At 36.0% G+C, this 27,104-nt stretch overlaps 1 protein-coding gene across 9 annotated transcripts in view; it reads left to right on the top strand.

The window, feature by feature from the left end:
• The window catches only part of Gk (glycerol kinase), an 81,171-nt gene that overhangs the window by 6,324 nt on the left and 47,743 nt on the right, over nucleotides 1-27,104 (top strand). For all 9 annotated transcript variants that reach the window (XM_040272158.2, XM_013360272.4, XM_040272229.2 and 6 more), the window contains exons 2-4: nucleotides 4,713-4,786; nucleotides 7,928-8,034; nucleotides 15,900-15,977. In XM_040272158.2, coding sequence (XP_040128092.1) covers nucleotides 4,713-4,786; nucleotides 7,928-8,034; nucleotides 15,900-15,977 — 259 coding nt within the window. The remainder of the gene's footprint in view (nucleotides 1-4,712; nucleotides 4,787-7,927; nucleotides 8,035-15,899; nucleotides 15,978-27,104) is intronic.

The raw sequence follows: 27,104 nt of genomic DNA, 5'->3' as shown, positions 1-27,104 counted from the left end.
CATGCTGGACAAGTATACTACCACTGAGCTAAAACCCCAATTCCTCTTCTATTTTTAATTGTCCTTCCCCCAAAACAAAATCTGGAATTAAGACATGATTTACGGTGATGAATCTAGAACTGACATATTGATGTTGTTGGTGGTTATACTAATAATAGTAATAAGTAGTAGCAGTAGTAGTACCAACTATAGTGATAACATTTATATATAGTATGATGTGTATGCATGTGTATATACATATATATGCATACACTATATATATAATGTGTTTGCTCTGTGCTAAATAATCTTCTTGAATTATTTTACTCAGTCCTTTTACAGGTGGAAAAATTGAGCCTCTTAAACTGTTGACATGGGCAGGACTGGGGGCTTGACCTTCCCAAATCTGTGTGCCTCTGAGCCCTGTGTTCTTCACCTTTACATTATGGCAGACATGAAATTCTCATCTGCCTTCCTGGCTCACATGAAATTCTGAGAATGAATCTCTTTCTTTAAACTTATGACCGAAAAATAGAAGCAACTGACTGCTGGACATCTCCACTCTAACAGAGCAACACCTCACATACACAATATCTAAAATGAAGTTTGCAAACTCATTACCTATTCCTTTCCTGCAGCTACTGCTCTACCCTGTCCCTTGGCTTGGAAACATTGCTTACTTATTTGTGCTAACCTAGAATCTACCATCCCTGAGTGTTCCTTCTTTTCCTGTGTATACTTCTGCATTTACATTTCACTCTTCTCAATCCCTATTTCTGCTGCTGTCCTAGTTGGAGTCTTGTGCAGCTCACCAGGATCTCTACAGACACACTTTGACTGCTCTCCTGGCCCCAGCCTCACCTCCCTAAACAGTAGCTAGCAGTGTGTACCCTCGCCCACTTGTACACCCTGTATATCTGTACTTTGTCTCCCACGTGAATTCACTTCTGTTTAATTTGAAGTCCTACTTTAGAAGTTACCTGTTTGGGGAGCTCTTCTGACTCCCACATGTCCTAATCAGAAGATGACTTTTCTCCTCTTCAAAGCCCTTGGCAGCCCTATGCAATTATAAGGCTTATTTGTATTCACTGCCACTTAATGGGTGATTAAAAATTGTGAATTGTATCAGTATGATTTTGAACCCAAAAAGTATTGAATTAGTATTCAAAAAACCTGGTGCTTAGTTCTGTTTTTCAGTATTGTCTAACCTCCTGGATCTCACCTTGTAAATATGAGAGTATTCATATTAGGGCTATGGGTTTGAGTTGGTGGTGTCATTTAATTTTCACCTTGGAACTCCATTGCTAACCAATTTTTTTCCTGCTCCCTGTCCCTCTTTCCCAGCTTCTGGAGTGCAGTAAGCACATTCTGAAAATGCTGGGCCACAGGATTTCTAACATGCCTACTAATTCCCATGAACTGCTGTGTCTTAATTATTCCTTTTAATTTCTTTAAAAAAAATTTGTAGTTGTAGACGAACAGAATGCCTTTATTTTATTTGCTTATTTTTATGTGGTGCTAAGGATTGTATCCAGTGCCTCACACATGCTAGGCAAGTGCTCTGCCATTGAGCTATAGCCCCAGCCCTTAATTTTTTTTCTTAAAGATACTCTTCTAGTCTATATTGTTGTGTATCAGAAGCTTTAAGTGACCTTTAAGTTTGGTGAATTTCAAACTTGAAAAGTGAGTTAAAAAGTAAGGAGTATCTGTAATTCTGCAATGTTTGGCCATTGCCATCAAATGATTTTTTTAAAAAAATTATTTTTTAGATTTAGGTGGACACAACATTTTTATTTTATTTTTATGTGGTGCTGAGAATCGAACCCAGTGCCTCACACATGTTAGGCAAGCACGCTACCACTTGAGCCACATCCCCAGCCCCCATCAAATGATTTTTAAACAAATGCCCATGCTAGGCATTTTATAAAACAAATATACAGCTGTTGTCATCTTTAATCTGCATGCTTTTTGAAATCTTAATGAAACCCAGCTAGTATTCTTGCTACTGGGCAATGTGTTCTCATGTGAAGATAGTTACTCCCCATCATAGAATCTTGTGGAAACATCATTAGCTTTCTTTCTACCTTTTTCCAGCTGCAGACAAAAGGACATCCAGGAGGCTTCATTATAATCCTTAATGTAAACCAAGATAATGTAAGAAAAAAGTACTCTAGGAGTTTGTGCAATACAATAGTCTTTAGCCACATGTGGCTAGTTCTGGGCTGGGGAGTGTAACGTGGTGGGAGAATGCTTGCTGACCCTGGATTTGATCCCCAGCACTGCAAAAAAAAAAAAAAAAAAAAGCCAATATGCTAGTTCGCATTTAAGCATTTTATATATATAATATATATATACATACATGTATATGTATATATATAAAATGTATGTGTATATATATGCTAGATTTCAAAAACAGCATTAAAAAAGTGAATGATCTCATTAATAATTTTTTAACATTCATCACATGTTGAAATAATCATGTATAGGCATATTGACTTAAATAAAATGTATTATTAAAATTAATTTCACTGGTTTCTTTTTACTGGTTTTATGAGAAAACATAAAATTACACATTTGGATGCCTATAATCCTAGCTACTTGGGAGTCTGAGGCAGGAGGATTGTAAATTCAAGGCTAACCTGGTCATCTTAGTTAAGACCCTGTCTCAAAATAAAAATAAAAAAGGATTGGAGACATAACTCAGTGGTATAGCACTTGTGTGAGGTCCTGAGTTCTATCCCCAGTACCTAATTACATATTTGACTTGGCGCTCATGGCTTGCATTATATTTTATTGGAGAGTGTTATATTGAGAAGTTTCAGATTCTGAAAATATTAAACCTATAAAGTATCCCACAAACTTGGTAGTGGTACCTGCCTAAGGTTCAGAGCTCTATAAAGTAGGGTTACAAATACTGTGTTATTGGATGGCTTCATGTTTTACTTAATACAACAAATAGAGCTTGCTAAAATTCTTCTGTTTTCTGTGTCTATTTCAAACGCCTGTGAATTCATGTTTAGTACGAGGTCCTGAAGTTCATTTAGTTAAAACTAGGAGATGATGGAAGAGGGATCCCAGTTCATTCAGAGTCCCCTCTGTCTGCTATGAGGTCTTTATTAATTCAACCAGCAAAAAGGGATACCTCATGTCCCTTAACCCAAACTCCTTTGGGGAATTGAGAGTTAAAAGGGAGCAGCAGTGATATGAATAAAAATAATATAATTGTTGTTGATAATTCTTTTATTTGATTTGATAATTTTTCTTCTAATAAGTGCTTGTGACAGACCATTTTTTAGAACTTTAACAAATATTTGTGGTGCACCAGTTCTATGCAAGATACCTTTCTAGGTCTTAGGCATGCTTCAGTGAATAAAACAGAACAAATGGAGCTGACATCCTAGATCTCATACCTTAATGCAAAGTTATAATTGCAGGGATGTTACTTGGGGTTCTGCCAGATGTCTTTTATTTAGAATGTGTTGGATTAACCTTTGACTTGCAAGATATTTTATCTCCTCTGAGAACTTTAGAATTTGCCCTCTGGGTTTCATTATGTTTATCCGTTTTTCCCAGAAAAGAGGGTGTGCATATGAGGAGGGAGGGAGGCAACAGGTCACAGTGTGTTTTCTCTTACTTCATCTTTTCCTAGCCTTTGTTGAACAGGTAATTTTCTCCCACAGGAAACCTAGACATGGTAACTCTTTAACTAATTGAAAGTGATTTCACTGCTATAACTACAGTGATTTGGGGAGTTAATTTTAATTAAAATATGCATTCTTACTCTGAAAAAGTAAGTGCTTTGGTACTCAAGTATAGGGACTACCAGGTGAAAATATATAAGAAAAAATCTGCCAATTTAAAAAAAAAAAGTTAATGATTCAGTAGCACTAAAATTACGGAGGATTATGTAGCAAGCAGTTCTTTGTTAGCATTTATCCCTTGATTCTCATGTTTTATCTCAAGGGTCAGGAGTTTATGATAAGGATATCACAGAGAATGCTTGGTTGGTTGGGGCCAGTATATACTTTGCTGATTGTGCTGTTTCCCTCTCATGATAGCTAGAGGCATTGCAGCACTTCCCTTCAAAGGAATCCACACAGTATGCATCCTTGCTTGTGTGTCATGTGACCCTTCCTGACTAATCTCCAACATGAGTGAGGAATGAATCCTTAAGCCATAGCTATTAGTATTGTAACAGCTCACTTTTATTATTAAGTTTTCCTATTCTTGAAAGGAAGTTCATACTATTAGTTGGTTGATGTATTAAATTTCTTAAAACCAGAGTCATTTTGGTTTATTAAGGAATTTTCTCTTAAATTTACCTTTACCCTCAATAAGTTTCATTTCTTCTAAAGGAAAGTTATTTCTTTTGATTTCATTCAGGTTTTTTGTTTTATTTCCTTTTCTAAGGAGAATTTATTTCTTCTTTCTTTTTCTTTAGTCTCTATGTTGCCTACTCTGGCCTCAAACTCCTAGGCTTAAGTGATGCGTTCACCCCAGCCTCCCAAGTGGCTGGGACTATAGACATGTGCCCTTGACCCTGGCCAGGAGAAGTTATTTCTGATGCTGTCTTATAACTTTTACAATTCCATGTGAAGAGAAAATCTTGTGTAGCATTTAATCTGATTGGACTTTTTAAAATCTGTGAACAAGAACTTCAGTTGCTGAATAAATTTAGACATGTTTAATATCTTCTTGCATTTTTACACTAATTTTGCAATATGTTTTTTCAGGTTTTCAATTCAAAAACAGCTGAACTTCTTAGTCATCATCAAGTAGAAATAAAACAGGAGTTCCCAAGAGAAGGGTATGTTTCCTAATTTGATTTGTGAAGACAAATTGTGTTTATTGGTTCATTTTACCCTTCCCTGTAGATTTGTAAAGTAACCTTCCCTGGGCACCCACCTGAGAAGACTTGAGGGATTGGTATTAGTCAAGAAAAAAAGTAATAACTTTAGGTCAGTAAAAAACATGTGGGTAATTCGTGGTTTATAAAATCAGTGACACAAAAGGAATGAATAATAAAAAAATAAGACAAAAGAGAGAGAGAGAGTGTGTGTGTGTGTGTGTGTGTGTTGGGGAGCAGTGGTGATGAGGGTAGGGAGAGAAACTGAACAAGATATAACCTTCCAGAACATGCTCCCAGTGACCTACTTCCTCTAATTAGGCCCTACCTCCTAAAGTTTCCACCACTTCCCAGTAGTGCCACCAGCTGGGGACCAAGTCTTCAACATATGAACCTTTGGGGACATTCTAGATCCAAACTATAGTAATTATTAAATATCTGAAATTCTATATTTAGTTTTGTGTTCCCATCATTGCCATATGGAGTTTTTACTAATATGAGTGTAAGCTTTTTAAAAAGCATGTATATCCTATCACTAATATGAAATAATCCTTTTTTATTTTTTAAATATATTTTTATTCTAATTTGTTATGACAACAGAATGTATTACAATTCATATTATACATATAGAGCACAATTTTTATACTTATTTTTTTTAGTTGTAGTTGTACACAATAACTTTATTTCATTTATTCATTTTTATGTGGTGGTGCTTAGGATCAAACCCAGGGTCTCACACATGCGAGGCAAGCACTCTACTGCTGAGCCCCAAACCCAGGCCTAGAGCACAATTTTTCATATTTCTGGTTGTATACAAAGTATACTCACACCATTCGTGTCTTCATACATGTACTTAGGGTAATGATGTCCATCTCTGAAATAATCCTTTTTTAGAATAACATGTGAGAATTGTAATTAAATATAATGTTGTACATTATTTAAAATTTAATGATACTCATGATACAACCCCTTTAAAAACCATATGGTAGTTTCTTGTAATGTTAATCGTATATCTGTAGCATTTCAATCTTATGAAAACATATAACTATAGAAAGACTCACACACAAATGTTTATAGCCATTTTATTCATAATAGTCCCAAACTGGAAACTGCCCAGATGTCTGTCCTCAGTACAATGGATAACAGTGGAATGCTATTCAGCATTTTTAAAAAGTGAGCTGATACTTTCAACATGGATGAATCTCATTGAAGTAATGGATGTTGAAAGAAGTACAATAAGTATATACTGCATGGCTCACTTTATCTGAAATTCAAAAGTAGTCTAAATTAATATAGGATGATAGAAAAGTGATTGCCTATGGAGTATATGATTGAATTGAAAGGAGCATGAAAGAACTTTCTGGGATATGGATTGGGGGAATAGCTCAGTGGTAGAATGCTTGCCTAGCATGTGAGGGACCCCAGGTTCCATCCCCAATACCCAGGTGTGGGGGAGAATTTTCTGGGGTATGATAATTTTTTTTTATCTTGTCTGGGGTATTGATATTTTATATATATAAATAATTTGTCCAAACTTGGCCAATTGTCAACTTTAGATACATGTGTTTGCGTCTAAACTTTACCTCAATTTGAGAAAAAAGAAAAATACAATGTCTTAACAAATTGTATTATTTTTTTCCCAAGAAAAAATGTTTTGTTTTTTTTTGGTACTGGGGATTGAACCCGGGGGCTCTCAACCACTGAGCCATATCCCCAGCCCTTTTTATTTTATTTTTAAATTTTTATTTATTTATTTTTGATGGTGCTGAGGATGGAACCCAGGGCCTTGGGCATGCTGGGCAAGCACTCTACCAACTGTGCTATATCCCCAGCCCCTTTATATTTTATTTTGAGACAGTGTCTCATTAAGATGTTTAGGGCTTAGCTAAATTGCTGAAGTCACTTCGCAGCAAAAGACAGCATCCCTGGATGGGCTCAAACCACCAACCTTTCAGTTAATAGCCGAACTTGCTAATGGATTGCATCACAGAGACTGTGGTTCTCCTATTTTTAAAAGCATTCCTTTGTTAAATATTTAGGACCATTAGAATGACTGTCTATAGGCCTGATCCTAGTACAATTTGGAAAGAGGATAACTGGTTCTTGGAGGGATGAGAATTAAAATACTGGGTTTTTGAAAAAAAGAAATGTTCCACACAAAGCTTAAAGCTCAGGAAAGGGAAACATTTAATCTGGCTCCAGGAAGGCAGAGAGAAAAGGTGTTTGGAATTCCATTGCTATTTCCAGAACCTTGAAGTAGAATTCTTTTAGTTTGTATCATTTCTACTTTGGGCTTCCTTAAATTGCTTGTTAAATTGTTTGTTACTCCCAGCCTTCTCTTCCTTCTCATTTTTTATTAGTCTTCTACCCTTCTGAGGTGCGGGACCTTACCAACATTTTACTGGGATTGAGTATGAATATATGGATCAATAATTCATCTACATGAAATAGTTATTAGAAGTTTAAAAATTTCCCCCAAATTTCAACAAAACATTTTGGGGAAAAAGTGTGGCAAATAATATTACTATATGCCAGGCATGGTGGCGCACACCTGTAATCGGAGGATCATGAGTTCAAAGCCAGCCTCAGCAATTTAGCAAGGCACTAAGCAACTCAGTGAGACCCTGTCTCTAATAAAATATAAAATAAGGCTGGGGATGTGGCTCAGTGGTCGAGTGCCCCTGAGTTCAATCTCTGGTACCAAAAAAAAAAAAAAATCTATTACTAATGAGTTCCTTTTGATTCCAAAATATATAATTTATAAGAATAATGTATTTTAATCTACTTAGAAGTAACTAATGAAACATGAAGATAGTTTATCAAAATTCATCAAACCCACAGAACATAAAGAATTGGGGAACTAATACATCTTATTTTTGGACTTGAAAAAATGGTCTCCTTTAAAATGAGTGATTGCTGTGCAAAGAATAATAAAAATGTAAGGGAAAGCTTTTCTTTAAATCATTTCTTTAGACTATGGGATATAGTTATATTTTGTTTATATACCAGCCACATTCATAAGTTAACATTTTTGTAGAAATTAGTTACAATTATATTGCTTTCTTATGGATTAACCAAACACATCCTTTTTTTTTTTCAAAGATGGGTAGAACAAGATCCTAAGGAAATTCTGCAGTCTGTCTATGAATGCATAGAGAAAACATGTGAGAAACTTGGACAGCTCAATATTGATATTTCCAACATAAAAGGTATTTTAATGGAATATTATATTTTTGTGGTATGACTCTTAGTTGGATTCATTAATTCATTTTTCAGCTCACAACGAGTACTTACGCAGGGCCAGCAATTTCTTTGGAAACTTGAGGTTACAACTGTTATGAATAGAAAGATTTAAGTTCCTGTTCTGGAGCTTTTATTTTGGTGTGTGTGTGTGTGTGGGGGTAAGACAACTAAAGCAGACAAACAGAAGATAATTTCAGATACCAGTAAACTCCATGCAGAAAATAAAAACTTAAGTGATGTGGTGGGGTATACCTAGAGGGGCTTACTTGAGGTTGGGTATAAAGGAGGCTACACTTTCTGACATTTCCAAGGCTCTAAGGGGTCAGCCAGTCATGTGACTATTTGGGAGGAAAGAGTGTTTAAGGCAAAGAAAGTGACATATGCAAAGACCCTGAGGTGAGAGTGAGCTTAGGACATTCCAGGGTCAGAAAGAAGGCCAGCATGTCAAAAGGACAGTAACAGAAGGTTCAGGTGTGAGAGTGGCTGAGTAGGTGTTTCAGTAGGAATTAAACTCAGGAAAGTGGGTAGGGCCTTGTCAGCTGTAGTTAGTAGTTTGTTATCCTTAGCATCATAAGGAGCCATTAGGAGATTCTAAGCAAGGTGGCTAGGGATGGCTTGCACTTGAAAGACAATTCCCCAAATGCTCTGTGGAAAGTAGACCATATATGGGTTTAAGTGCAGATACAGGGAGACCAGTATAGAGGCTGAAAGAGGATGGTGGCTTGACCAACAGTGGCAACACAGAGGTGGGGAAGAAGAGCCAGAACTTGCTGATAGATTGGATATTAGCTATTCGAGAAATGCGTCAAAGGTGATGCTTGTTTATTTTTTCAATTTTGTAGTCCTAAGTATTAAATTCAGGACCACATGCATGCTAGATAAGCGGTGTACCACTGAGTCACACCCCCGCTTTAATGCTTGGGTTGTTTTTTTCCTGGATGTCCTGAATAGATGGGACCTGGATAGATAGACCTCTTATTAAAGGGAGAAAAACTAAAGGAGCAGGTTGGGGGAGGGGTGTTTGAAATCTAAATGCTTTGCTTATAAAATTTCCTTGCAATAATTACTTGAGGGCTGGGGCTGTAGCTCAGAGGCAGAGCGCTCACCTGGCATGCCAGGTGTGAGTCATTGGGTTCGATCCTCAGCACCACATAAAATAAAATAAATTATTGTGTCCACCTATAATTAAAAAACAAATATTTAAAAATAATTACTTGAAAATGTGAGATTATCCAGGCACAGTGGCACACTCCTGTAATCCCAGCAGCTCAGGAGGTTGTGACAGAAATAACGTGAATTCAAAGTCAACCTTAGCAACGGTGAGGCACTAAGCAACTCAGTGAGACCCTGTCTCTACATAAAATGTAAGACAGGGCTGGGAATGTGCTCAGTGGTCGGATACCCCCCGAGTTCAATCTCCAGTACCCCTCCCCCCCAAAAGTTTATTATAACAGTTCTGTCTGAATTCCTAGTATTTTAGTATAATATCTACATTTGATTTTCACACACAGAGAGAGAAAATAATCCAGTCATCCAAGATTGATATAACAGCATAAAGGGTAGAAGCATGATGTGGTAATTGCTTTTTTATAGCTATGTTTTTCAAGTTCACCATTCAAGGATAGTTCTGATCTTCTTAGTTTGGCCATAGTAGTGGTACCTTGATTCTCATCATCTTGGCTCTAAGAATTGCCTTCACTCCTGAGACTTTCCCATATTTGTATAAATAGAAACTCATTTAAAAATAAAGACTATGCATAATCACATCATTTAGCAAGTCTGTAGAAAGCCTATCGTATACAGTGTACACCTAGGTATACAGTGGGGACACAAATAGAGTCATGTAGCTAACAGTCAAATGGGGGAAACATGTTAATCATATAATCACAATGAATGAACAATCAGAACAATAGTAGCTTCTGTTATTACAGAGTTTTAATAGAAACACGTAGGTACAATTTGAATTTTTTTTTTTAAAGAGAGAGTGAGAGAGGAGAGAGAGATTTTTAATATTTATTTCTTAGTTTTTGGCGGACACAACATCTTTGTTGGTATGTGGTGCTGAGAATCGAACCCGGGCCGCACGCATGCCAGGCGAGCGCGCTACCGCTTGAGCCACATCCCCAGCCCCTACAATTTGAAATTTTATTAACAGGTTTTTTTTTTGTTGTTATTGTTTGTTTGTTTCGTACTAGGGATTGAACCCAGGGGCGCTTAACCACTGAGCTACATCCCCAGCCCTTTTTTTGTATTTTATTTAGAGACAGGGTCTCACTGAGTTGTTTAGGGCCTCACTGAATTGATGAGGATGGCTTTGAACTCATGACACTACTGCCTCAACCTCCCAAGCTGCTGGGAATACAGGTGTACACCACTGCGCTTGGCTATTAGCAGTTTTTAATATCATGTATCTTTTGTGGTATGGGGAATTTAACTCAAAAGTCCTCTACCACTACATCCCCAGCCCTTTATTTTTTATTGTGAGACAGGGTCTCACTAAATTGCTGAGGCTTGCCTCAAACTTGTGACCTCCTCCCTCAGCCTCCCAAGTCACTGGGATTATGGGTGTATGCCTCATATGGGGATCATTCATGTTTTAATCATACACTTGTCTTATCCTTACATCTAATTTGGGGTACTTCAAACTTACGAGTTGCAAACACTAAATTTTAGATGAGTTGTACATCAAAGTGATTGCTCTTGATCATTTCTTTTTTTTTTAATTTTTTTTAAAGAGAGAGTGAGAGAGGAGAGAGAGAGAGAGAGAGAGAGAGAGAGAGAGAGAGAGAGAGAGAGAGAGAGAGAGAGAACACGGCGGACACAACATCTTTGTTGGTATGTGGTGCTGAGGATCGAACCCAGGCCGCACGCATGCCAGGCGAGCGCGCTACTCCTTTAGCCACATCCCCAGCCCTCTTGATCATTTCTTAAAGCTATGTTTACATCTCTCATGTTCTAAGCAGTGCAGATAAATAATAGGCAATCAGAAACACTGTCAAAATAGTCATTCCCAAGACATAGGTAATCTACGTGGCTTGTCATGTTCAGAATGTGGAGTACAGGGGGACTGACTATGCATTGACATTGTTATACCTTCCTTACAGGTTAAGTTGGGCTGTAATATGTTATTCCTTCTGCACCCACTCGGGTGCCACTCATTTTCCCACTTTTTTTTTGTGTGTGTGTGGTTTATATGAAGATGTACACAACTGCCCAAGGGACTTGTCTTCTACTTGCACTAACTGGTCTGTAATTGAACATGAAGCCCTCTTCTTTACACTCCTCTTTCTTTGGCCAACGTGAAACCCCTACCTGAGCCAAGGTGACCCAGCATTTTTTTCTCTCCATAATTACCAGCCTATGGCCAGGGATGAAAAGTGTCTCACAAACCCCTCTATACAAGGCCAGTTGTATTAATCTTTTCTTCTGATAATTTATTGAATTGGCATTGCTAATGAGCAAGCTTTCACTTTCCTGTATAGAGATCTAAATCTCAAATTGTTAAAGCTCTAAAAGATCTTCACTAATATAGACCAATTTCCTCGAGCTGCAATGAGGGAAGAGGACTTACTAGAGATCATGCTGCTGTTTAGGGTTCAATAGCATTAAAGTACAGCTCCTGTAATTCCTAGACCAGTGCTTTTTTTCCCCTGAGCTATGCTGATAATAATCTCAAAAACCATTTATTTATATATTTGCTGTGTGGCAGGTAAATTGGCTTTGCCAGCTGATGAGTGATGCATTTATAATCTTACCTAGTAATTATTAACAGAGCTCATCATACATATCTGGTTGTATTTCCTTCACAAATTCCTGCTTCATTGGTTTTAGTTGTCTTCAACTTTCAAAAAGTCTGTTGATTTCAGATTACTATGAACAATGTCCTCAAAATTAAAATTCATTCTCAAATTTAACTGCACATTCTAGCCCAAAGCAAGAAAATATTCTGCTTCTTTCCTACTAAACTTTCAGTCAAGCACCTGTGTCATGGGACTGAAAGAATCAGCAAGTATAAGGAATTACAATAGCAAATATTCCTCATTCATTCTCTTTCATGCAAAAAAGCAAAATAAAACATAAACTGTGTTAGTAACAAAGGCTCAGAATTCTAAAGAATTAAATTCTCTTGTATCTAAACCAGTTACTTTGTTCTGAGAAAAGGAAAACTCACAAATCCATTCCTTCACTGCCTTACCCTACCCAACATTTACACATTTCTGTCACTCCCAGCCTTCTCTTCCTTTGCATTTATTATTAGTATTTTTTATTTGTTGATAGACCTTTTATTTTATTTATTTATATGTGGTGCTGAGAATTGAACCCTGTGCCTCACACATTAGGCAAGTGTGCTACTGCTGAGCCCCAGCCCCAGCCAAAGTACATATCTTCTATATGAAACTGTATAATGTTTTTGGGGTTTATTTTTTTAACCTCTTAATTTTTGCCTGCCTCTATGTGGTGCAGATGAACTATGGTGGAGAATTACAAAACTTGCATATATTATTCTGAGAAAGGGGATTAAAATTAGGAGACATTAAAAATGGCATATACATTGGGATTAATAGTCATAAAAGTTTTTTTAAAAGACATAGATTTTAGGGTAAAATAGGAAGAGGTTTGGAAAAACTCAGTCGTTGCAAAAGACCTGTGTGCCTTGGGGAGAAATGGGTAATAAAGATGTGCTGGCTGGAAAGAATACTGAAAAGCTATTTTGCTGGACTTTGATTGTCTGCAAGGAAAGCAATTTTACTTGGCATGAAAGAATAGAATTAAGATAGAGGAGATTGAGTAGTCGGGGAGGATCGCATGACCAAAGAATCAGATGGAAATAGCTGTAGATTAGAATCTGTGTACAAGTCAGGAGGAGCCAATAAAGAAGGTAGCACTATTTGATGCCTGTCCTAATGGTGACTCAAGAATTGTAGCTAAGGGAGTAGCCAGCTGGTTTATAGGAAAATTAATGTAGTAAGGAGAAAGTAGGAGACTTTAGTTTACCATTATAATTTATTATGATTTTGCATTGAAAAGTTGTCACTAAATTAACAAGTTTACAAAACTCCACTGTAGCAACCTACTGCCAAAGTCCCACTGTTGTACCCACAGAGCTTCTGGGAAGTTCCTTTATGTGTCTGCTTAACTGTGTCCCATTTTCTGCAACTGTTATGTCACTCTCTCCTCAGTAATGATGATAATGGCAACTGCAGTAGGTAACATTTAGTACTTACTATGTGCCAGGTATCTGTTTTAACATGTATCGACTCACCAATATAACCCAGTAAGGTAGGAACTTTTTTACCCCTTCATTTTACAGGAGACAAAACTATGACAAAAGAAAATAGGAAACTCAGAATTGTAATTTGAACCTCAACTGTCTGGCTTCAGCGCCTAAATTCTACTGAAGAGCCCTAAACCCCTGCCAATTTTTTTTCTTTGTTGAACTAGGAATTTAATCTATAGTCTTGCGCATGCTAGGCACTGAGCTACACCCCTAGCCATTTTTACACTCAACCTCTGAGCCATTTTATATTTTTTATTTAGAGACGGGATCTTGCTGAGTTGCTTAGGGCCTTGATAAATAGCTGAGGCTGGCATTAAACTCACACTCCTCCTAACTTGTTGCTTCTGAGCCACTAGGATTACAGGTGTGTGCCTCCATGCTCAGCCCTGCTCCAAACTCTTGACACTGCTTTTGCTTGGCCTCATTTTAGTATATAACCTTGCCTCCTACTTCACAGAGAAAGGTGAGGCTCTAGGACCTTAATTCCTTCATTATTTCTGTACTTAATGTGTGGATTTTGTGCCCCCCTGTGCCCCATTTCCTTAATCATAAGGGAAATAGATTCTGTCCCACTTGGGGCTCCTCCCTCTGCCTGTGCTATTCATGCCACCTCCTGTCTCTGCACATCACAACCATGTCCCTTTGAATTTCAGCCTCAGTCCTCATTTTCTCTTCTTTCTTCCTATAATTGTTCTATTTTTACAACCAACTAACCCAGGATCTCTTACCTTTAACTTATGCCTCTAAGTATCTTTGGAAGAGAAGTTCAATCATCTTTGTACCTTGTACCTCTACAAAAGGTGTCAAATGAAGCAAGTAAATCCACATTGGATAAATGGTATTAGAACAAGAGAACTGATGGTCATCCTCAGCTCTGAGCTACTCCAAACACTGCTAGAATAGTGTATTTTATTCTGCATCTACAGTTTGAATGATATGGACAGATAGTTGTATATTCCCAGGAGCTGTAGTAAAGGAACTTGTCATGTGGAAACAGAGGCAGCTGAGGAAATTGGGATTGTTTAGCCTGGATAGTGGAAGGGAAGACTTAAGCTACAAAGTAGCTACTTGAAGTTTTTGAAAAACTGGCATATGGAAAGAAGACTAACTTTATATTTTAAATATCTCCAATGAATATGGCTAAGATCTGTAGATGGAAGCCACAAGGAAAGGGTTTTTAAATTTTATTTCTGTGGTGCTAGGGATCAAATCCAGGGCCTCATGAAATCTTAAGCAAATGCTCTACCACTAAGCCTCAGGATTTTTTTTTAAATACCAAAGTTGTCTAGTAGAGATTGGTCTGCCTTGAGAGCTGTAGTATCTTGTTACCAGAAGTACAAGTCTGTGTGGTCACATGACAGATGATTTTAGAGGAGATTTGTGCATAAAAGTGTAACTGATTATATAACCTTTAAGGTCTGTCCTCGTCTTAAATTCAGGGAGTGCTCCATTCTTTGGCTCAGAGTGTTCTGGGATGCATGTTAGAATGACTTAGGGAGTTATAGGAACTAATACAATGTTCAGATCCCACCCCAGATCAGTTAAATTGGAATGTTTTGACCAGGGCTTAGAGGTTGATTTTTTTTTTTAAGAAGCTCCCCAGTTGATTTTATTTTATTTATTTTTTTTAAAGAGAGAGTGAGAGAGGAGAGAGAGAGAGAGAGAGAGAGAGAATGAGAATTTTTTTTAATATTTATTATTTTTTAGTTCTTGGCGGACACAACATCTTTGTTTGTATGTGGTGCTGAGGATCGAACCCGGACCGCACACACGCCAGGCGAGCGCGCTACCGCTTGAGCCACATCCCCAGCCCCCCAGTTGATTTTAAACTACAGCCAAGTCTGACAATCTCTGATTTACCAGAACCAAATGGATCTGAATAAGATGGTCGAGATTTATACTTTACTTATAATGTTATTGTAAATATATAGCACCTGAGTTATGTGTAGTTAGTATAATGTAAATGCCATTACATATTGTTTGCGCCTAATTCAAACTCTTAGGTTTTGTGACACATTATTAAAATATGGAAGTAAAACTTCATTTCAAATCAATGATAATATGAGGTTGCTCAGCATGAGGGATTTTGTCTGGGCTACTTCTTAAAATTCAGGTATGCACCCACGCATTTTCATACATATACACAACCACACACATATGGGAAGGGAAATTTTTTATACCAATTGGTAAATAAATGAATGAGGTGAATGTTGGTCTGCTCAGAATAATAAATTAGGTATTATAATCTTCGAAAGTTATTGCATTCCTTAAAGCAATCTGGGAGCCTTTCCTTTGGGTACTTAACTGACTCTATATCTATGTGCTAGTGTTGAAGCTACAAGGCATATGTAGAAATAAAAAGAAAAACTTGACATTATGTGTTTGTTTTTCTTAGGGCCACTCAATGAAAACAAATTTAATACCACTACAAATCTTCCAAAAGTTTGGGGGGAATTGTTTGTTTAGTCGTGCCTATAAAAAAAGTTGAACTGTTCTCCTAAAGCAGTTTTCTATTTGTTTAATTTTCTACTCTCTTTAACTTTTGCTTTAAAGCTATTGGCGTCAGCAACCAGAGGGAAACCACTGTAGTCTGGGACAAGTTAACAGGAGAGCCTCTCTACAATGCTGTGGGTAAGCCATTATGCTTGGAGGTCAAGTACAGGGCCTCTTCCACTTACAAATGTGGTCACACTAAAATATCTTGCTAAAAAAGTGTGTAGTCATGTTTTATATAATCTGGGATGAGTAGAAGAATTCTGAATATTTATTTATAATATTATTTATTTATAATATTTATAATATTCAGATCATACTTATTCACACATTGAATTAACTTTCTCCCATATTCTTTCTTTTTGTTGATTATTTGTATTACAAAAATGGGTGACTATTTTTTTTTTTAAAGAATGAGAGGAGGGAGAGAGAGAGAGAGAGAGAGAGAGAGAGAGAGAGAGAGAGAGAGAGAGAGAATTTTTAATATTTATTTTTTAGTTCTCGGCGGACACAACATCTTTGTTGGTATGTGGTGCTGAGGATCGAACCTGGGCCACACGCATGCCAGGCAATCGCGCTACCGCTTGAGCCACATCCCCAGCCCCCCCCCCCAAAAAAAAAACATGGGTGACTATTACCAGAACTGTTTTATAATTCCTGTTTTTATGATATCTAAATGAGATTCCACATCTTCCTACCCTCAAATCAAAATTACAGATGTTCATAGTCACCTATCTATAAAGTGCTTGTGTACTTCTTCTTTCCTTTAAGAATCCGATTTACTTTTCTGAGGTTATAAAAAATGAAATATCATAATTTTAGCTGCTTATGCTACAAATTTTGCCATTCTGGCATGGGTTAAACAACTCAAATCTCAAATATATTAATTTTAGATATCACATCTTAGATATACATGACCATGGTTATTTTTGTAGCGTGTAATAATTAGTGAACACTGAATGATACTGCCACTTCCTAAAAGGAAAATTGTGTTCTAAGTCTATAATCATTAAAACACTTCTGTCAGAAATAGCAAAGCACAATTTTTTAAATCGGTAAAATAACAGGTTGTAGGATAGGGAATGAAGTAGAAATTGTCAGAGATGGGATTGATTTATAGAGTAGGCCTTTATTTTCCTTTTGAGAATGGCTCTGGCTATGTTGCCCAGGCTGGTCTGGATATCTTAGGCTCTTGAGTGCTGGAACTACAGGTCTGCACCCCCACCCAACTAGAGTGAGCTATTTTTACTTTATAGTTATTTTAGTAATATAGTTACATTAGTTTTGATTGGGATAAAGAAATATTAAAGCAAACGGTATGTGAAAAGGGTATATTGTAAGAGTACCATAAATTCTTTCATAAAGAAATTAAGATATTGGGCTGGGGTTGTGGCTCAGTGATAGAGTGCTTGCCTAGCATGTGTGAGGCACTGTGTTCGATTCTCAGCATCACATATAAATAAATGAATAAAATAAAGATCCATGAATAACTAATAAAAATATTTTTAAAAGAAATTAAGATATTAAATGTTAATGTTTATAAGAAAACATTTAGTGTATGTTCTATATTTGTGATAAAAAATACTCAAAAAATTTCAAAAAATTGTAACCAAAGATTCTATCACATAAAGTACATTTTTTAAAACCTTTTTTTCTCAGTGTCATGAGCAGGTTTTTTTTTCTTTTTTTAGGTTGAATCTTCTTTATTCTAGCAGTTGGTTATTTTCATACTTGAATATATGAAGTAATTGTAGGAGGAGCAGCCATTTAGCTCATGAAGACATGAGTTTTGAATTATAATTACCTATCAAAATTTTGAACATACTTTATTTTTTGATCAATTTTTCACTCATAATTGTAATGATAGTTTAATCCAAATGAAAGACTTTAACACTTAGGGTAAAAACTGTTTTTTTAAAAATATGAGCTGGGTTTTTTTAATAAATAAAGCAAAACTATTATAATTTTAATAACTGGTATTTAGGGGAATATTTTTCATATATTAATATTAGCTAACTTCTGGAACTAGTTAGGGTTTGTTGTAACTTAGGATCTTTAAAATGGGGAGTACCCCTTAAATGATTAGGAGAATCATAAGATAGAAATAATGATATTTTTATTTCTGGTCCCTAGAGATACACATGCCTGGAGGCCATACTTATAGAGATCAGGTAACTTAGGCAGGGAGGGACCTATGGGCCAACACCATAATTGTATCCAAAACTTTTTCAAATAGATTGCCTGTGGGGAATTCTGTTTTATGGGTTTAATGCAAGGACAAGTTTAAAGAAGTCATTCTTACTGAAAGGTGGTCACTGGCATATTTGTACAGACCATGTGGGGCATGAAGGTCAGTGGGGCCAGTCAAGTTGGCCATATGTACTGTCCCTTAGGGAGGTGGACACCAGGAAAAAGTGATATAAGGCAAATATCTGGAACACCTATGTCCAGGAACCAAGATAAGGTGTTGAACTAGAAATGTGTCAAAGGTGACTAAGCCCTGTATGAGAAAGTTAAACATATTTAAAATGGATGCTGAGAGAACATAAATGATAAAAGAATTCACAGTAGAATTTTACTTTTTTCCCCTAGTGAAAGGAAGGGCCTATTCAGGGAACCAGAAAGTGCCTATTAAATTCTAAATTTTGAATTGTAAAAATGGAACTTTGGAATTTTGATACCAGAGATGGGAACTCCTGACCCAGTGACAATAGAAATGAAACTGGGTCAAAGATTATGAACACACAGTCAAGGCTTTAATTGGGAAGATAAAAGCAGTGGTAGTTTCTCCTTGAAGAGAAAGGGGAACACCAACTGATTAAGAGAAAATTCAGGCTGAATAAAGAAAGGAGCTAGCATTACATTGCGAAGCTGAGGTAGGACTGCTAGGGTGTAGTATTTTTCCTCTAGTCATAAGTATGGTCAATTTTTTTGGAGTTTCTTGTGGAAGATCCTTGGAGACATCTTGGTATTATCTTGTTTCTGTGGTAGAATTTGATTAAAAGGGTAATAGAAGGGCATAGTTCAAACATTGTTGAAGTTGGGGACAGTAGGGAAAGATTTTAGGAGGTAATAGGTTATGGATAAAGATCCAAGAGTGTATTCCCCTCTTGTTCTTACCTATCTCAATTTGAATTATCATATTTAAATAATGCAACTAGGTTAATTGAAGTCAGGTTTACAGTGAAGACTTTAAGTAAATACTTTTTCACAAAAGTTTTCTATTATGTGCTTTTTATTTCCTTTTCTTTTACCTCTGTACCTCTCCTCTATTCTGTGTTCTTTGGAATATTCAAATGTACCTATCACAAATGAAGAGCTTTCCTTTTCTATACTGAGGTACATCTATGTTTTGAGAACCTCTAATATGTTTGATATTATTATAATATAATCTTTATTGGTTGTTTTGGCAAGTACTTTATAGTCTAGTTTTGGAAAGGGAACAACAGAAAATTAGGGAGTAGTTGATAATTGTGTCCTGTTAAGTGGATGGGAATTAGGACAAGTCCATATCAGTATGGATTTTTTTCCATGCCTGTTATAGTAGAGGTTCATCTTAATTTGGACTTTACAGCATGTATTGGATGGCATTAGGAAAAGGGAAAATTGAGGAACAGCATGACCAAGCTTTGAAGTTAAAAATATTTGTATATATTTTACCAGAATGAAAATTGATCAGATTCAAGCATAGGTTGACTTACATATTGTTTTTAATAGAACTAATAGTGATGATAATGCTCAATAAGTCGTAACTGCTATTATAGTAGGATTGTACTGACCCTGTGAAGTAGATTTACTAGACTGACTTATTTTATGAATTAATTACAGAAACCTCTATAACTTATTTAATATCATGTAGCTTTTAGTTGAAGTTAAGCCCAAAATGTGTGTTCAAGTTTGGATAGATTTGGATCTGTAAGAGCACACTGACAACCATGCACAGAATAGTAGACTTAATACCTTGGACACCTTGGGACAAAAAGGGTCATGAAGGAGAGTTTAACATGCCATGGGTGGGATGTGTTATTTCAAACACATCATTCTACTGAGAAACGGCTAGAAAAATGAAATGAAATTCAGAGGGACTAGAAAGAAGGTTACTAGAGAAATGATAAGTTATGGGACCAAGATAGAATAGAGAAAGGGAGCCCTGAGAGTTAAGCCTGATATTTGGGGTTGCTTATCCCCTAATGATATCCATGGGTTCTGAAAGGAGGATCTGAGAGACTAAGCAGCACTTTTTATAGATTCATAAAGATAGGAGTGAAAAAAATGGAGTCAGGTGCTACCAAGAATGGGGATGAGTATTGGTAAAATCCCAGACTTAGGATTGGGACCGTGAAGAGTCAAATCCTAAAGATTAAAATAATATGAAACTCTGATTGAATTAATATTATTTGAGATTGCTAATGTTACTAGCCTTTCAGAAACAGAAGTAAACCACTTCTTGGTAAAAGACAACATTACATAGATTACATATGGAAATTTTTAGAGATAATGTCTACTTTTCAAAAATAGCCACACATATAAAACAAAACAAGACAGGAATGAAAACCAACATGAAAGAGTGATATTAAAGCTAAACTCATAGGAAATTCCAATATTAATCATCAGATTTTTTTCTGGTACTAGGAATTGTATCAGGAGCACTTTGCTGCTGAGCTACATCCCACTTTTTTTTTTAAGAGAGAGAGAGAATTTTAATATTTATTTTTCAGTTTTCGGCAGATACAACATCTTTGTTTGTATGTGGTGCTGAGGATCGAACCCAGGCTACACGCATGCCAGGCGAGCGCGCTACTGCTTGAGCCACATCCGCTTGAGCCACATCCGCAGCCCCCATCCCCACTTCTTTTTATATTTAATTTTGAGGCAGGGTGTTGCTAAGTTGCTGATGCTCTCCTCGAAATTGCAGTCCTCCTGCTTCAGCCTCCCAAGTCACTGGGATTACAGGCATGTGCCACTGCATCATCAGATTTAAAATAATAATAATAATAATTAACATGTGCAAGGAATTAATTGATAAGATTGATATTCTTGACAAAGAATTGGAAATTAATTAACAAATGGAAATTTTAGAGCTGTATTAAGAACTCACTTGATGCATTTTACATCAGAATAGACACAGCTGAAACAAACCAATGAACTGAAAGAGAGATAAGAAGTAAATATCCAGATTGAAACACAAAGGAAAGTTTAGAAAATACAGAAAAAAAAATGGGCTAAGGTGAGAAAACATTGTAATTGGAGCTCCAGAAAGAAGGGAGAGAGAAAATGAGGAAGAAATAATATTTGAAAGAAAATTAGAAAAAGTTTTCCAAAATTGGTTAAAGATATCAAACTGCAGATTCAAGAAGCATTATGGTGCCCAGACAAGAAAAATACTTAAAATATCATATATAAACATATACTGACATCTGAAGACAAAAAGGAAAATGTTAAAGTAACCACAGGAAAAAGAAACATAATCTTCAAGATAGCAACACTGGGGAGTTTTAGGTGATTTCTTAATGGAAACAATGCAAAGTCATGATGTGATGAAATAATCTTTAAAGTGCTGAAAGAAAAAAAATCTTCCTAGAGTTTATTTATTTATTTATTTTTTAAATTTTTTTTAAAAATATTCATTTTAATTTTAACATTTATTTATTTTTTCTTAGTTCTTGGCGGACACATCTTCGTTTGTATGTGGTGCTGAGGATCGAACCCAGGCTGCACGCACGCTAGGCGAGCGCGCTGCCGCTTGAGCCACATCCCCAGCCCCCCTCCTAGAGTTTAGATCCAATGAAAATATCATTCAGAAATGAAAGTAAAATATAAAGGCCAAGACAAAAACAAAGTACTGTAGACTAGTAATTTATAAACAACAGAAATGTGTTGGTCACAGTTCTGGAAATCTCTAAACTCAAGAAGAACAAAGGCAGCAGCAAGTTTGATATCTGATCAGGGACTTTTCTTCATAAACTGCCTTCTGTGTATTCTGACATGGCTGAAGGGTCAAGGGAGTTTCCTCAAGCCTCTATTTTAGGCCACTGATCCATTCATAAAAGTTGGCCCTTGTGATTTAATCACTTCCCAAAGGTCCCACTATGTAATACTATTGCTTTGGATGTTAGGTCTTAACATACAAATTTTTGGGAGACCACATTGTTCATATTGTAGCGCCCACTAAAGGAAAAGCTTAACAGTGTTAAGAACAAAAATAATAATCTCAAATGGAAATGTGGAAATTCAGGAAGGAATGCAGACCACTAGGAAGGGTAAATATGCAGATTTTGACTGTATAAAGTGATAACTCATTTTGATGCTTAAAACATTTTTAGAATTAACACATTTGGTAATAGTTCTATGTGAACGGAATTTGGTAAATGAATTTATAGTGTTTAAAGGTCCTTGTGTTATCAAAGATGCATTTTGTAAGCATTAAAAGAAGAGTGATATATAATAAGTGGAATGATATTTTAAAAGAAGGAAGGGAATACGAAACAGGACAAGTAGCAATTTTTTCTTTTTTTCTTTTTTTTTTTGAGACAGGTTTCTGTAAGTTGCTGAGGCTGATCTTGAACTTGCCATCCTCCATCCTCAGCTTCCTGAGTAGCTGGGATTACTTGTGCACACAAGTAGCATATAAATCTAAATATGTATGTAGTTGTATATAAAATGACAAGAATCTTCTCTCTGCCATAAATTCTAGCAAAAGATTCAATTAAAACTGCCAGTGAGGGCTGGGGTTGTGGCTCAGTGGTAGAGTGCTTGCTTAGCATACATGAGGTACTGAGTTCGATTCTCAGCACCATGTACAAATAAATAAAATAAAGGTCCATCAACAACTAAAAAATATTTTTTAAAAATGCCAGTGAGTTACTTAATCCAATGAGAATGAAGAAAAGGAAATATACAGCCTGTATGTTTGCATATTGGATATGGTATAAAGTTGAAGGGAAAAAAACCCCAGAGATGTGAGATTTCTATCCTGAGATACTGGAAGATAATTAAGTCATATATAAGGGATACCAATCTGGGATGAAAAAAATAGGAAAAAGTAGCTGTTTTGGATGAGGTAAGTATTAGACTTGAGATCAAATCTGATTTCTGGGCCATTAGAAATTTGGTTGTTCAATATGTAGACTTGAAAGTTGATAATAGATGTAGTCATATCAATTTATTTTATGTGAATTCACTATAGAATGAATATAAAATTATGCAATGGAAATTTAGGTGCCTTTTTATGTTCCAAGTTCTGTGATGACCCCTAAACAAATAATGACAAACCAGGTATACACACCAACCAGAGGTCCTTGCCTCTGTGTCTCAGAAGTTCCTAAGGATATGAATTTGGAATTTAGAAGGAGAAAGGGGAACAGAACAGGAGGAGAGAGAAGTAATTAGTTAGAAAACCAAATCACCAAGTAATTGCAAGGATAGATTCTACATCCGGTTTTATTTCTTCAAAGAAAACACTAAGGTGTCATATCTTCATGTAAGTCTTCAGTTAAAAATACCATCATAATATAAAAACTTTAGAATCTTTATTCTAAAGGTGGGATTGATGGAATCAGATTTTATTTTCTTTCCTTCTTTCTTTCTTTCTTTTTCTTTCTTTCTTTCTTTTTTTTTTGTCATGCTGGGGATTGAACCCAGGGCCTTGTGCATGTGATGTAAGCACTCTACCAACAGAGCTATATCCTCAGCCCTCTGGAAGCAGATTTTCACATACATTTGTCTTTGAGCTACTTTGGTTTTATTTATATCATAGTATGTACGTTTCCCTCCCCCTCCCTCTCCCCCACTATCAGTTTGAGCTGCTATAGTAAAAATATTATAGATTGGATTGCTTATAAAGCACAAATTTACTCCTCACAGATCTGTAAGCTACAAGTTTGAGATCAAGGTTGTCAGAAGATCCTGTGTCTGGTGAGGCCCTGTTCTCTGATTTGTACATTTATACATTTCTACTTGTATCCTCATGGTTGGTAAAAGACAGCAAGAAAGCCAGCTTTCTTCTATCTTTTTGTAAAGGCTCTACTTCCATTCATGAAGGCTCCACCCTCATGACCTGATTATCTCCCAAAGGGCTACCTCCTAATACCATCAAATTAGGGTTAGGATTTCAAGATGTTGATTTTGGTAGTATATAAACTTTCAGTCCACAACACTCTTTGTATTTTTTTTTCTTCCTTGTCTCCTCTTCTTGTAAATTTCTGACACTTTAGGTCCATCTTCATTTTTGTCTTTTACTAAATTAAGTAACTGATGAACAATATTTATTACAAACAAGAAAATGAGATGAGCAGTTAATGTTTCTCTTTTTTTAAACAAAATTACCTTTTATGTGGCCTTATACTATAACTGGGGTATCCTTGGTAAACAATAAATACCTTCATCCCCAGTATGGTAACAGGGAAATCAAGATAAAAGAATTCCAGGGTACTGTGGATAGGATGGCATAGGTTTATTGAGAGGAAGTTGAATATTGAGAAAAGCTATTTGTTCTTGATTGCAATAAAGATGTGTTTGTTTACTGATATCTTTTCTAATAGATAACAATTATAAGTATAGGAGAAAAGTTTTGATGGTCCATTGAAGTACAGATGGTTTGCTTTAGAAGTTCTGTATTTTTTATAGTTTATGCGTTAATTCTGAGATTAACAAGGTAAATTCTAGTGCCACTGTGCCATAATGCAGCCATTTACTATGATGACTTCATTGGTGGAGTCACAAGAGCTTTGGGGCCCTGAATCTGAAGCAGGCCTTTGACTTCTCTCCCTTTTCTTCAGTTATCCTTGTCTCCCTGTAACTTTTTTCTTTCCCTTTTAGCATTATCTTCACTGCTATTCTTTTCCAAAAGATTTCTTATGCCCACTCAATTTTCTAAGCCTTTTCCTTCCAAATTCAACTTTTATTAGTGGTCTACATGCCTTGCTGTCTTCAAACCATACACTAAACTGATAAACACAAAACTTATCCAAGTGATTCAAATGCAGAGTGAGAGAAGTCTTGAGTCCATAATATTTAAATGTGCACACACACACTCATTTCATTAATGCTACCAGTAAAATGTCCAAACTTAACTAGGATTTTTGAAGAATTTCCCCTTATTGGCCAGGTTGGGTCACTCACCACTGCAATTGTTTATTATACACGATACACTTAGTACAATATGACTCTCACTATGGTAGCTTTCTACAGACACAATTAATGTTTTAATGTAAAAATATCAGTCATAAAAAATCAGTCATAATAAAGGATAATATCCAGTGAGACAAGAGTCACTGGTTAAACACTTTTGGTGTATTGAAAAACCATCCACAAAAATAATTTCTTTGTAAAACTTTTTCCGTATTTAAATGGTATTGAAGTTTTTTTCTAACATGTTGGATTTAAAGTTCCCTATAATATAACTGTGCAACTATTAAATTTTAAACATTGTTCATTCTTGCCCTCCTTTTTTGACTTATCAGTTAATTCTGAGCCAGTTATTAAACCTCTCATCATCTGTGAGATCTGAATGAATCTTGAGCTCAATGCTTTTATATTTTTTTGTAGAAAGAAAACCAGAGATGAAAGAAAGAAAACCAGAGATGGCAAATCACCTAAAACTACTAAGTGTACTTGTGTGCATGTGCGTGTGTGCGTGCATGCATGCATGCGTGTGTGTGTGTGTGTGTGTGTGTGTGTCTGTGTGTGTGTGGGGGGCACTGTTATTGTCTCTTTGGAAGGGAGAAGATATTTTATCTTTGTAAAATCTAGGACATTCAGCTTCATCAAACTTTATTCTCAATTACTTCAAGACTTTTATTACCTAATTCTTTGAAAGCTTTGTAACTCCTTGAATCCTGAGAAAAGTAATACTACTGTATTTTGTAGTGATTGAATTCTTCAACACTGGATAGTTTAAATTTTAAAAAAAGTCTTAGCTTTCAACATTGAGGTCTTTAATCTTTAATATTTCTTTTTATCCCATTTAAGACCCACATCATAGATATTTAATTCTGGATTCAAGAGTCCGAGTTCAGATTCTGGATTTTCCACCTCCACCTATTCTATATCTTTTCCTTTGACAGTTAAACTGTGGACATTGTAGGCGTAAGGTGAAGATCAGTGAGTTAATTCATGTAAGGTACTTTAACTCTGGCAGATTATAAGGTACTTCAGTAGGTATTACCCATGGCTACTGTTCTGAACTAGCCAATAGCCTTTAAATTCAGAATGCCAAGTAAAGTGATTGGTTTATAACTGGATCATTTTCCTAGGGGAAATAAAAAGCCTATCTGGGGTCACCTACACTTGGGCCTGTCATTGGCATTTTGGCTTTTATATACCTAAGAGCCAAAGTAGATTCCTTTCTGCCCCATGTGCATGTGTTTATACACACACACACACACACACACACACCCCTACCTCTTGAGGAAATAGGTTTTAATTTATTCCTTACCTCCACACTTTCCCACCTATTTCTCAAAATGTCATCAAGTAAGGTACAGTCATCAGTATAGTGTCTTAGCCCTCACAAATGACCTCTTACCCAACTTAATAATTTAACTTATGGCAAGTGGTAAACAGTAGTTAGATATATTTTACAATTATATTAATGGGGAAAACTCGATAAGATGGTGTGCAACTGTTGGTCCTGGCTTAAGATGTGTTTCTATAAGCTGGAGTCTCCCAGTCATTTCACTTCTTTTCAAGCTAGTTCTTCAGGACAAACCCTCCCAGTGGAGATTTACTATTTGCCTTTGTTTCTGGTCAGCTGAAAGTAATTTAGATGATATCTAGTGGTTTGATTTTTAGCTTTTATTTTGTTTCTTAGGTGCTTTTTCCTTCTATTATTCTGACAATCCCCAAATTATATAAATTTGTGAGGTTTATTATTTTAAATACTTCTAAATAATGTCTTTCTCTGTACTATTACTACATAATTAAACCATGGTTCACGTGGACTGAGGCTACTACATTTCTCTTCACTCTTAAAACTTTTCCCAGTACTAAATCTGACATGTGTTGGATATGACTTTATTTTATACATACATGTTTCAGATCATCCAATTTTTTAAACTTATTCATTTGATAGTCTGGACCATTTAATTCCAATATACTTACTGTAGATAAAGGACATATCTTCTAGAAGAAGGTGTACGATCGTCTGGACTCCCTGGTATCTATTTTCCTTCAATTGTTTTTTTCCTAATCACTTTGGAAGTTAGCAATTCCCTATTCTTTATAGACATGCTATTCCTTTCTGTGGAGGTGGCCTTTACCTCCAGC

The sequence above is a fragment of the Ictidomys tridecemlineatus genome, chromosome X (genome assembly GCF_052094955.1).
Source record: "Ictidomys tridecemlineatus isolate mIctTri1 chromosome X, mIctTri1.hap1, whole genome shotgun sequence".
NCBI lineage: Eukaryota > Metazoa > Chordata > Mammalia > Rodentia > Sciuridae > Ictidomys > Ictidomys tridecemlineatus.
This window is presented reverse-complemented; position numbering and strand designations above follow the sequence as displayed.